General features: G+C 43.8%; 1 protein-coding gene across 1 annotated transcript in view; it reads right to left on the minus strand.

Moving 5' to 3' along the window:
- Nucleotides 1-13,682, minus strand: part of PKD1L1 (polycystin 1 like 1, transient receptor potential channel interacting) — a 1,793,388-nt gene that overhangs the window by 778,507 nt on the left and 1,001,199 nt on the right. The window contains exons 35-37 of the mRNA XM_078688182.1: nucleotides 8,197-8,439; nucleotides 7,160-7,273; nucleotides 6,805-6,962 (exon numbers count right to left, since the gene is read on the minus strand). Of these exons, the coding sequence (XP_078544308.1) occupies nucleotides 6,805-6,962; nucleotides 7,160-7,273; nucleotides 8,197-8,439 (515 nt within the window). The remainder of the gene's footprint in view (nucleotides 1-6,804; nucleotides 6,963-7,159; nucleotides 7,274-8,196; nucleotides 8,440-13,682) is intronic.

The raw sequence follows: 13,682 nt of genomic DNA on the forward strand, positions 1-13,682 counted from the left end.
AGTTTCCTTTTTTAAAATGGGTTTCACCAGGGCTTTTTTCCAATCAGCTGGATAAAAATACCAGTCTCCAGCGTTTGATTCCAAATTAAATTTAATGCTGGGTTCAGTGCGGAGGCCAAGATCTTATAAAACCTTGCCGGCAAAGGATCAACTGGGGACCCAGATTTGACCCGTTTTAGGTCAACTAATGAATGTTCGGCATCAAATGGCTCAAAACAGGACCACCGTTGCGTGTTACCCAAAGGGGGCGAGAGAAACTCCCCACCTTTATGTGGAGGGAACGAGGCATAGATTTCTAAAATGTTCTCATGAAAAAAAGTAGCCAGACTATCACACAAGGCTTTACAGGAAGGAATAGTGCTTTATGATGCCTGGGGATTTGTAAAGCTTTCCACAATCCTGAATATTTCTTTTGTGGAATTATTAGAGGCCTTAATCTGATTAGAATAATACTCTTTCATACTGAGGCATTTCCTCCGATGAAAAGTCCTAAGGGACCTCCTATAAATGATCTTAGCTTCAGGTGAATAACCCCGTCGCCAAGCCCTTTCCAATTTCTTACAGGCACTCTTTAGTTTTTGGAGTTCATCAGTAAACCAAGGGGCAGAAGTGGTTGTTCTCAGGACAGGGAGCCTTCAGTCTGCATCTATTAAGCTTATCTTAGGTTTAACTCCTTGCTTAGAAATAGCTTGACCAGGGTAATCTACTGAATTCACTCCCAATTGATATTTTGTTTTCTTCACAAGAAGTCCAGCATCTGTCAATCTCTTCAAGCACCATCTATTAGTATGTCATCCTGGAAGACATTTTAAACATCTTTCAGAATTTTCTGCATGATTTTCTGGAAAGCTGCAGATGCCAACCCAAACGGCATTCTACAAAACACGCTCAAGAGTCAGGATGGCACTCAACCTGGTGATATGCCATTGAAAGTTCAATAAAACTGAAGCAACTTGCTTCGCTCATTGTGCTTAGCATTTCATTGATTCAAGGCATTCAGCAGCTTTCTACCCATAAGTTACTAATATCCCCACCTAATCAGCAGAGAAATCCATCCCTCTTGCATAGTTGGATCACCAGCTGATATCATTCAATCTAACCTTCACCACAAACCTAGGCTACAGGGAAAACAGGCACGAAGTCCGAAGAAACTGGTGGAAAGTCACTTCTGAAACCATTGGTCCCGCACTACATAACACGCCCTTATCCCTTACCGGTGAACCAAATTGTGATGCGGCAACCTTCAATCACTGGGTTGCCTCTGCTTTAGACACCATCGCCCCCATGAGTGTCATGAAATCAGCCAGGCATAAAACCTCCGCACCTTGGTTCACGCAGGAACTACAAACAGAAAAAAGCCGCTGCAAAAAGTTTGAGCGGTTTTGACTCAAAACCTATAGCCCCGAAATGAAAAACATCTACAGGAAAGCGGTGAACCAATTCCATAAACTAAAACATACCGCCATAAAAAAATCATATAGCTAACCAAATTAAATTATCAAACAACTCTACTAAAGAAGTTTTTTAAATTGTCCAAAACTTCATGAAACCAGGGATAATGAAAAGTAACATCATCCCGTCTGATACTCTCTGTGAGAATCCTTCGATATTTTTTCAAGAAAAAAATCGAACATATCTATACCTCGTTCACTGAGAATGATACCCCGAAAACACCTCTATTCCCACCCACAGAAACCTGGTCAGACTTTAGCCCGATCAGCCCTGAAACCTCTCTAAATCTACTGCATAACATTAAAACCGGTTCTCCCTTAGATCCATTCCCGGCAAGGTTTTTCAAATTACTGGCCCATTTGATCAACCCTCCGTTAAATGAGCTATGGAACGCATCCTTGAAAACTGGCACTGACCCGTCCCTTTGGAAAACGGCTTTTATTCAACCTATTCTCAAAAAAGAAAATGCAGATCCGGCCATACTAAAAAACTTTAGACCCATCTCCTTATTGCCAGCACCAGCCGAGGTTCTGGAGAAAGAGGAACAGAAACAGCTATCCAACTTTTTAGAATCCAACAAGCTGTTGCACAACACGTAGTCCGTGTTCAGAGCTGGTTACAGCACTGAGACAGCGCTACTAGAAGTAGTTGAAACTATCCGAGAAACCTTGGACAAAGGTTGCTGCGCAATGCTGGTGCTGCTCGACCTATAGGCGGCGTTCGATACGGTGTCCCATAAGATCCCTCCCGACAGGCTCAGGCAACTAGGAATTACAGGGACTGTATAGGCCTGGTTTAACTCCTTTCTTGAGGGACGAGTCTAAAGAATAAGGCTGCAACCACACGTCTCTTCGCCCCGCCCTCTGATTTGTGGAGTTCCACAGGGCTCGGTCCTCAGCCCCACCCTTTTTAATATTTAACTTGCCCCCCTGGCCCCACTCATTGAGCAACATGGCTTTAGTGTCATCTCATATGCTGATGACACAGCTGATGTTTTCTTTTCAAGACCACTCAGACCCAGCTTTTACTAAATTCAAGCACTGTTTGACAGCTATCTCTACTTGGATGACTACAAACTGCTTGCGGCTTAACGCCGATAAAACAGATGTATTGTTTTTTAATCAACCCCCCCTCACCCGACCTTGGGTGGCCTCCAAAGCTCAATTCCCCCCCATGCCCTGACTCATCGGCAAGGAATTTGGGATTCAAATTCGACAATACACTGTCGTGCAAAAACCAGATAGGACATGTTTCCTCTACATGCTTCTAGAAATTTCTCCACCTCCTACCAATGGATTGCAGAAAAACTATTGTCTATGCATTGGTGACATCACAATGGGGCTATGCCAATAGTCTATATCTGGGCCTACCAGCCTATCTGTTCAGAAAGATGCAAACAATACAGAACGCAGCTGCAAGGCTCATAAGAAATGTCCCTTTAAGACATCACAACTCACCACATCTACGTAGCCTACACTGGCTACCGGTAAGAAAAAGAACAGAATTCAAGGCACTTACCCTTGCTTACAGAGCAATAAATGGAACAGGCCCCCACTATTTAAGAAAGAGAATCTATAAATCACACCATACAAGAAATCTAAGATCTAATCACCAAGAATTTCTCGTCGCCCCACACTTTGCCAAAGCCAGAATGGGCGGACACTCATTCTCCTTCAAAACAACTGTTCTCTGGAATGCCCTATCCATACAAATCAGAAAGGCCTCCTCGGAGCCTAGCTTCCGTAAGCTACTGAAGACATGGCTCTTCAGTCTCCCGTAGATTCATGTGGACCCTACAGTGCTGACCTCCTGCTCCACCTATCTCCGCTATCAGCGCCTGGACACTCCCGTTGGGGGTAGCCGTGTGCTCTATAAGCTACATTATAATAATAAGTTCTCATTAAGGCTTTGTAAATAACACATATGCATAGCTCATGACCACTGTCTTTAACGGTTAGGACTATTGATGCTAACCATACTGAACACTCTATAGGCTAAATTACACCCAATGACGTTAATTTACTAAGCCGCTGTTCTAAAGGTTCATTCCTTAGACGAGGTATTGGGCACGGTTTGTTAACAACTGGTTAGGCCCCACTTTTGAGTTTTATTTCATGCTGAAAATTGTGCAGCACGCTTAATTCATTATCAAGGATACGATTATCTCCCATAGATCTGTCAACCAGTAGCACTTGAACCTTGTGTGTGTCGAAGGTAATGCCAACTTCCTTCTGGTGTTGCCAACCCAATAAAATATATCCTTTTTTTACCACATACACATTTCCATAAATGGGCTGATCTTTTAATGTTATGCTTACTTTAGCAACTCCCTCGAGAGCAGGGGTCTTCAAATTCGAGGGTGGGCCTTCCTGGGCCCCCACGCCCCAGTGATCACGGGGGGCAGATAGATTCTGGCCAAATGAAGCATTATGCTGATAACAGTATATTGTTTTAAGCTGAGCGGTAGTAAGCCACTCTGTAATGGGCCACCACTAACATGTTTTGTCATTTATATCCTAGCTGGAAGTATGTGTCATAAGGGAAGGGACTCCAGATATTCTCCAAAGCCCACACTTCTAATAATCACACTGTGACACATTAGTAAGGCCTGTCTGGCCAGAATAGCATGTTTGGCAGTCATGCAGTTTAAAAAAAACAACAGAACTTATCTGCAATGTTTAAAATAAGTCTAGAAATATTTAAACATTGCCAATTGAATACATTGTGAAAAAATCTGAGATGGGGAATGATTTTTTTTACTTGGTAAGAGAAGCAAGGCATTACAACGTTTAAAGACCACTCCTCTGGACAAATAGGGTCTCTATTGTATCCACAAGGTGCAATATCAGGTGCTTCCAATTTGATTGTGTCCTGGTTTAGAATCTGTTTGAAAATGTTACTATTAACTAATGTATATGGGGGAAATTAATTGTGCCCAGCATACATTAATACCGCATTTCCATTTAAATACACCTTGCATTAAGGATATTCAGAGACACTATCATTTATAGTGTTACTTCAATCAAAAATATATTTTTTCTTAATTTCAACATCACAACCAGTTGAATTTACCATTTTTATTGCATACTCCCTACAAACTCTTGTGAAAGGGCCTCTCTTGTTACATTTTCTATAAATAGAACAATAGAACTTTTTGCCTGACACATGGCATTGTTCGCAAGGTAATTGCTGCTGCCTCATCTAAAACATTTTAGTCTGTGTTTGTTTTGAGCTTTTTAGGTACATCATCTTTAATTTTACAAATTTCTTCTTCTTCTTCAACAACTGTTTCTGAGGGAATTTTCCTTGCTTTTATACATTCAGCAGCATGATCCACAGATTTAGCAATTTCCATTGCATCTTTTAAGGGTGGATATTTAGGCAACAATTCCCTTGCATACAAGGATTATTAGTGCACCTGACCAATTGATCCTTGGTAAGAGAGTTAATATCACATAGTTTCAATTGCCCTTGCAGTACATCAACATATTTGGTCACACTGTTATGTTTGCCTCATATTCTGCTAAAGAATATGTGTTGTTCGAATACAATATTAATTTTGCCCCAAATTGTAGGTCAGGTTTCAGAAGGATTACCTTGTATACATCTCCACTCCTACAGCTTCTAGTGACTCAGTAAGTTCAGGTAAAGTTTCATACATTTTTCTCCCTTGGATCCCTATTTTATGTAAAAGAATGTGTTGCTTCCTTACAGGACTGAAACTCTCTTCCATATGTGCAATCATATATGACTCAAACAACATAACCCATTCCTTCCGGGGTAGACAAGATTAACCTACATAATTTGGTGTTGTATCATAGTAAAAGAAGTACACTGCTTAATTTCTTACTTTAAAATAATACAATTGCTAGAGTGTATTCATTATACAGTATATGAAACAGCAAAACATATACTATATAGAGATTGGAAGCAAAATATTGTCACCCTATAGGGTGGAGATGCAGTTTTGTCAATTGGTGTGTGGTACCAGCTCAGTCATCATCACATACTAATATATTAAGGTGTGCGATTCACTTTTTAGAAATACATTTATTATGGTCTTGTTTGATCTTTTGTCTTACCGATAAATATACCTTTTTCTACTAATAATTACTCTCTGTAAGAGTTAGGTGTGTGTAAAATCTGAAGTATGTAGAGAAGAACTGTATTTCAAAAATCTCGATTTATTTTAACCTAATTCCAGCTAGATGGAGTGCTGATAATTTCATCCAAATCAACTAAAACTCTTCAAAGTTCACCTCTATCGTGCACTGAGGAGGCGAGTTTGAATTTATCTTATCCAGTAAGGCATTATCGACTATGGTGTCACCTGTTGACCTCCATGAAGAGACTGAATGGCATTGACTCTGTGCTGAGTCCCACAGAGAGGTGCGTGTTCTCCTACATGCCGACTCCTAGATGACTCACTGGAACATCGCTATTTCTTCGCCCACAGAAATCCTGAGTTGAGTAGCTGGAAGATTTTATCTGCTCAGTGTCTTTGTAAAAGGTTTGCATGAAATTACACTGTTCTTCATGCAGGTGCAGTACTCATTTTCTGCGGTAATTTCTTTTAAAGGTAGAATTTGAAGTATAGTAGATACGATGCGGAGGGTAACAGCGAGGAGTGAAGATGACAATTCTGTCCCCATCCCAGCAAAATCTCATGACCAGCAAAATAGTTACTCAAAGCCTTCAACTTTACTGTAAGCTTTCTTTCATCTTCGAGGCTTTCACCTCAGGCAACACACATTTAAGGTAAACCATTCAAGCTCCAACGTTCTTAACTGAACAGTCACTCATACCAAAATAAGGGAAGGACAACAGGGTTATACCATTGTTGAAGTATATACATTATGATAAAATATTATTTGATATAGTTATAATTACAAAAATGTAAAGCTACTAAGAGCCAAAGATGTAACATCCATCTCTAGCTTAAACAATTACCTGTAGTAAGAAATATAGGTCGTTCATAGTCAGATCAGGTTGTATGTTGACAATCACATATGGATAGTATCAATTTTCACAGAAATAGCGCCCCTAAATCAGCTTTCTGGTGAACTGTTGGCCCTTTAGAGCCATACTGTAACATAATTTAGTTATGTACCTTTACATTTGAAAATGAAAAAAACATGAAAGATTGAATGCCAATATTTACACTGTATCTGCAAAATATGTATTATTTAAGTGAAGCTAATTTATGGAAAGACAAATACTTTAATTCTTCTGAAAATATATATAGGACGTGATAGATCTAATTTATTTGCCTATTGTGGCATTCTCTTTAAGCAATATCAAAGGGTCTCATTTGAACAAAATCATTTAACATTTGCAAGGAATGAGTCTTACCGGGCAAGTAGCATTATAGGGAATGCCTTTGTATGAAGCTTTAAAAACTCCACCGTTATTTGTAAAGCCTCCTGCTTGTTCTCTGGCATTGCAACAAAGTGGTGAAAGTTCACTTTATCACGAATCAGTGAATGAGAGGTGTAGTTCGAGTTTTTTGTCTGTAAAATAAATAAAATACCACTAGCAACATTCTTCACTTAAGTATTCAACAAACCGAATCAACTTCGACAATCACAAACTAAGGACTTGATATATCTTTCAGTGATGTGTGTTTCTGAGCCCACATTGTTACACTTGCGAGCCATCAATTGTGCAAGATTGCCATTCCAATGTAATAGGACACTTGTCTACTTACGTCATGGCTCTTCACTTCAAAGTCTATCTTTATTGGTGACCTAAGACCACGCACATTAATCTTCCTTCTGCTGGTGCAGTTATAGAAACTGAGATCCACCAGGTCTCCCACAATCTTTGGAAAAATAACATTGATAAACAGATTATTTAAGTTCTAGTTATTCCATGAACAGAATAAAACTACTGTCAGTTAAGCAACAACTGCATTTTCTACCCTAACATGCCTCTTTGAGCTCTATAAGTTAACATGAGCCATGATGAGCATTAAGGAAACACAAACAGATATGCTACCAAAAAGGAATGTATTTATACCTTTGTCTCTCCTGCTTTTTCGATGCAGAAAAGGAGGTACAAATTCAGGTTTTGTAGGACTGGACTCATAGGTAAACTCATAAGCAATCATTTAGGTATTCAGGAAGGCCAACAAATATGAAAATAAACTTAAGACCTACATTTGTAGATCACAGAATTTCCTGCAAAGGATCACGTGGCACTATTGCTAGTGTTACCCAACTCAATGGTACGCATTTGATCAACTTTGCAATGATAAAATGCTCAAGGGATAGAAACCTGTGACTATGAGGCTTAAGACGGATCCCTGAAGTGGATGCATAAGTCAATTGAGATCAATCATAATGTCCACTAAAACTCTCTAATCAAATCTTACAAATTTAAATTTGCTGCATACATTTTCATTATTGATATCCTGTACACCAGATTGGGGTTTACCATTTGATGGGTTAGTGCACCAAGTCCAAATATTTGTAATCGTTTTTATTTCACATGGGGAGCATGCAAAGATCATAATCCTAACTGACTTAAATATACATACAATCAAAGCCTACCATACACTGAGTTTATATTACAGTTCGTCACATCTATCAAAGTGATATGTTCAGAAGTGTAATTTCTTATGGCATGGATATATGACAAACATGTTGGTATCTCTGAAAGGTGGGTCTATGGGCTCATTAATGGTAAAATCATGCTGCTAAGACTTGAACATAAGGTGATCACCAGCTCTTTTTTATCTTGTACCTGGACATGAGTTTTCCTTGGGAAGTATGGGCTCCTCCTGAAATTGATCATCTGGCTGATGTAGCACACGCTGCCTGATCCAGTCCTATCAGTGATTTGCTTGTCTACTGCATCTGGCAGGTAAAACCTCGTGACATTCACATCACTGACAATGTTTTGGAAGCTGCGATGAAGGGTGGTCTGGATTTCCATCATCTTTGTACTAACATAGAAATGAGGTTTGTCACTCAGTGACACATATTTCTGAAATAAAACCAAATAATCAAATCAATATGGCATCAGTGTCAAAATACAGAGTCATATGTGTAAACAAAATTACCAAGGAGTCTAGGTCCCATATGCACTCTTCCAGGAATTAAATGTATTTACATCAAGTGTGGAGCTAGGCCTTGGGTTAGTCTGTTGTGAAGTGAAGGTTTGAGGCATCATCCGAATTGTTGGTGGAAGCAAGTTTTATCTCTTTTAATTGCACCACTACTATAGAACAGTGCAAAAATCTAAATGAGCAGATCTCCAATTTGTAAAAATTGAAGTGATGATGTTAACAACCACGCTTGCAGCCGCCTCGAGCCTCAACTACAGTTAAAGTGTAGGCAGCACTACAGTCTGGCCCCTCATATTGAGGGAGAGCCACCAGCAAGGCTATGGGCAGCGAATACAGTGTGCCCCCCCATGCATGAGGTGCCGGAACACTGCCAGTGTCTAAGGAGTGGAAGAGTTCTCTTTATGCCCACCCGATGTGTCACGACAGTAGCAATGCAATACAGCAAGGTGTGAGAAGGTCAGGCAAGAGGTCCAAAACACTATCGCCCATGTAAGAAGGCTGAGGGACTATCGACAGTGAAGCAGCCAGATTGTAACGCAAGTGGTGGGCCACTGCATCTGAGGCACCCACGTGGGAAACGATAAGATGAGGCAACCTTCCCTGCAGTTTCCAAAATGCCTGCAGTGCCCCCGGCCCTGTGATGGGAAATGGGAGATCCAGACCAGCAGCGGTGCCGAAGCAGTGATGCCACAGATGCGGAAAGCATGGATTGGCCCGCAGTTGCACCCAGAGTGAGGTGTAGCCCCCTAATGCAAGGTGAGCAGAGCAAGCAGGCAAGATGCAGCACACAGCATGAGAAAATCTGCCTTGTGAACCGATTGAAAGAAAAGTGACCTTGCCTAAGTCCACCGCCTCCGGAAAGTTTAAGCCGCACTGCCACGCCTACACTTGGGTGCCCTGCATGCAGCTCAGGCCCCCACACAGACAGAAACTGCAGGGAGACTGCCGCCACGTGGAGGACAAGGAATCATCAACAGCAGCCAGGCTGATCAAGTGCAGTAGCCTGCCTGCAGAATGAGAAGCAGCTGCAGCATCACTTAGCTGCAGGCCTGTGAACCACATCATCACTGAGTGTTTTCTCCGTCCTATCACCTACAGTGCCCCCACGAGGCCCGCAGAATGAAGCTAGCTGCTGAGGCCTCAACGGATAGGTGATACAGCAGAAGCTGGCTCTGTTGCCCTAAAGAATAAAGCCTGCAATGCTATGACATTGTCTCACCCACCTGTTGATGCCTTAGTAACCACCCACCAGTGCAAACCACGGTATTTGGGCCCGGTGGGCATCATCTGGGACCGAGAGGTGTGGTGTGCATCCACTGGCTGCCCATCCTGTGAGCGCTGCTGAGGTCACTCCTTTAGGCACCGAACAGCCTGCAAAGCCCGAGAAGAGTGGTGGTGGCAGCCCCCTAGTACTGCACCCCAGCATGAAGAATGCTTGAGACCGCAGGGAATCGCACAGACTGGCATGGAGAGGGCTGCAAGGCCCTCTGGTGGCCACTTGCCATTACTGCAGTAGCGAAGTAGTGCTGTGCTTCAGGGCACACCAGCCTGCCTCCCCCCACAGTGAGTTAGAAGCGAGACAAACGTAGCAGACCAGCTTGCATGTGAGGATGCCATGTGCCTGAGTGGCAAGCATTAAAGGAAAGAAGCAGAACTGAATTGTAAAAAAGGTCTAGTGTAAAGACATGAATTTATTTTGTAGTCACATTCCCAAAGAACAGTTTGCCCTCCCCAGTCTCCCACATCATAGCAGAGACTATCCAAGCCCCCCCCCCCCGGTGGCTGCCTTTCACTGCACTAAGGACGGAAAAGACTGCTACCCCCAACCCAGAGCACCAAGAAGACCAAAGCTGCTCTGGCCAAAAGAAGCATCAAGTGGCCAACCAAGGTGCAGCAAAGGTAATGGGACGAAAAGCAGCCTGGCCCCAAGCACGGACCATAAAGTTGCAAGGATAATGTACAATCACCAGTGGCTGTCTGACACCACTACAAGCAAAGAAATTGTGCCACCAGCCCTCGGTGGTGAATGGACACCACCGCAAGCTAGAATATGGGTACGCGAAGCGCCAGAAGAGGGTACCCATAAAGAAGAACCAAGAGCACAAAGTCAGAGGTGCTCTGAAGCCTACACCTGAGCTCAGGAGAGAGAAACCTCTCTGAAAAGAAGACGCAATGCTGAACGGACGAGACTGCGCCAGCCGGAAGAGAGTAGCACGATGCCATACGGTGAAAAACCTCCACAGATGCACAAGCGAAAAGGGAGAAGAACAATGAGACCGAGGACACATACCACTTCTGGAGGGGCATCCATCAATTCAAGCCAGTCAGAGTGGTGCAGAGATGTCACTGGAGACAGCCCTGCAGGTGGACCAACTGTAGGTGTAAGCAAATGTGAACCGTGTCCAAGCCCCATGCTTCAGAGTGTTACCGTCCAGACACGTCAATGGCTGCTTGACATAGATGGCATCAAGAATTGCAACTGCCCATGCCAAAGGAAAAATTACAAGTAACTACGAAGTCCCTTCAGTCCTCCTCACTTCAAGGAAGACTTCCCCACCTATATCCCAAGTGTAAAAAGGTAATTGTCATAATTACCCAGGTGCATCATCAGAAACACCTAAAGAGCACCACACCACCAGAGTGAATCCAAACACCTGCAGCATCCAGAGACCAACAGGGCATTGCTGACACCGTGGAATGCTGGCCAGCCAGAAACCTTCTGTGAACCCCTCAGAACCTGAGGCCTGCCGAAGAGAGCATACTCGACCAATGGACCATCCAACCTTGGGGTTGCACGAGGCTTGCCCATGGCCGTGTGGTGAATACTGCAGCGACCACTCTTCACGGTCTACAAGAGGCCCCACACAGCCCACGCAGCCCCCAGGGCCCAAAAAATAGTAAAGAGAGGTGGGCTACACAGCCCCCCTTCTACAAATATTTAAAACAAAGAAAAGCCAGCATCTCGCCAGAGGCCACGCCCCTCCCTGCACCACTCTGCAAACGCACCCCCTGGCGCATTCTAAGTGGGGAATTAAGCCCCCTTGAATACTGAGGGTCCCTGGGGGCCAACTAGCCCATAAGGTACCTCCAGTAAGCGCTACACGGCTGGATTGCACAGAGGAGGTACGAGGCCACGCACATTTTCACTCCACGCTGCAAACGCGCCTCTTGGCGCACTGCTGGTGGGGCGATGGGGTCCTCTTGTGTCATGAGCACCTCAGGACACAAGTGGACTTCATCCCCCGAGCAGCAATGTGCCAGGCGGCGCGTTTGTAGAGTGGTGTAAAAAGGGGGCGTGGCTTCGGACCTCTCTCAGCAATCCAGCTGTGTGGGGCTTACTGGAGGTACCTGGTGGGCTAGTTGGCCTCCAGGGAGCCTCCGGACACATGGGGACTTCATCCCCCAACAAAGAGCACGTGAGGAGGCGCGTTTGGTGAGTGGTAGAAAAAGGGGGCATGGCTTCTGTCCACCTCTCAGCAATCCCACTGTGTGGGGTTTACTGGAGGTAAGAGGTACGCTTGTTGGTCCCTAAGGACCCCCAGCAGTGAAGGGGACTTCAATCCTCATCCAAGAGTCCACCAGGGAGCGCGTTTGCAGAGTGGTGGACAAAGGGGGCGTGGCCTGTTATGAGAACTTTGCAATCCTGCTGTGTGGTACTTACTGGAGGTAATAGGAGGGCAATAGGGTGTGAGGAGGTGCATCAGATTATCATGTGGATGATGTCATCAGTGATGTCATTTGAGATGTCATCAGTGATGTCACTGACCATGTCATGAATGATGTAATATGTGACATCAGCAGTGCATTGCGGGGGCGTGAGTTATAGTTAGCTCTTCTAACTATAACGGCCGAATTTCACTGGTTTTGTACACGTGAAATTTCCAACTAACTATAAAATCCCTGAAACCTGTGTTTTTTTCAGTGCATTTCTAAGGTTTCTTAAATGCTACGGTTTTTTCAGTGAATTTATATATATTTTTTGTCCTTTGAATGGTTGGCGTGGCGAGAATCTTTGTGGATATCTATGTGTATATATATATATATATATATTTATATTTATATATATATATAATTCAAAACAGGTTGCCCTAGGTGAAGAGGCCTCACAGAGATCTAACGCCTTTCTATGAGGGCCCCAGCAGACGCATCAGCCAGCCTTCCATCGGTAAAACAGCTCAACATGTTTCGGGTCACCGCCCTTGATCACGAGCCTCAAGAAATAAAGAACTTGGCTACTTGGAGTTTGAAACACCTGCATTTATTCAATCAGTCCGCCCACCTGGGTGTGTCATTGAGCCTCACATAACTTCGGCACCAGAGTGCCTTGTGGTACTTGCAGTTCTCCTCCAAAAGTATTACCCCTGTGGGTTGTGCGCAGTTCGTACATGTTGAGCTGTTTTACCGATGGAAGGCTGGCCGATGCGTCTGCTGGGGCCCTCGTAGAAAGGCGTTAAACTCTGTGAGGCCTCTTCACCTAGGGCAACCTGTTTTGAATTATATTGGCGGCCGGCTCGGTCGCGAGGAGAGCCCGTCGCAGAGATGCGGATCCTGTTACCTGGATACCCCGGGTGATGGAAGGAGCAGAGTTTGCCAAAACGAGGGGTTGCTTAATCTGACGAACTCATACTCCAGCTTCCCTTGGACCCACTGGGTTTTTTTATGAACTGAAGTACGAACTGGGCACAACCCACAGGGGTAATACTTTTGGAGGAGAACTGCAAGTACCACAAGGCACTCTGCAGGGGTGTGGAATTTATTAAAATATCTACTTGTCCATGGGGCAGGTTGCTTCATGAATCTACTTGTCCTGTAACAAAATCCACTTGTCCCTCTGGTGCCATGTAGTGCCAGCAACACATTATGGCACCAATCTCATTATGTTGGAGCTCCTATATAGCCTCTCTGATTATGCAGGGCTCATACCATAGTAGTGTTTGAATCCTAGCAATCCCTTTATGTTGCCACGTTTCCGCAGATATTCATACTGGGACTGAAGGTAGCGGCAAGCAATAGATCCAGGGTTGGAATACCCTTTTGAATCTGTGCAAACCTACTAATTTGCATGTTTTAAGGGTTTTCAACAACTCTTCTCTAATATTTTCCCAGACTGAGAAATGTTGGAAATGTTCTCCTGACAATGGCAGAGGTAAACCTTCTTCCA

The sequence above is a fragment of the Lissotriton helveticus genome, chromosome 4_1 (assembly GCF_964261635.1).
Source record: "Lissotriton helveticus chromosome 4_1, aLisHel1.1, whole genome shotgun sequence".
NCBI lineage: Eukaryota > Metazoa > Chordata > Amphibia > Caudata > Salamandridae > Lissotriton > Lissotriton helveticus.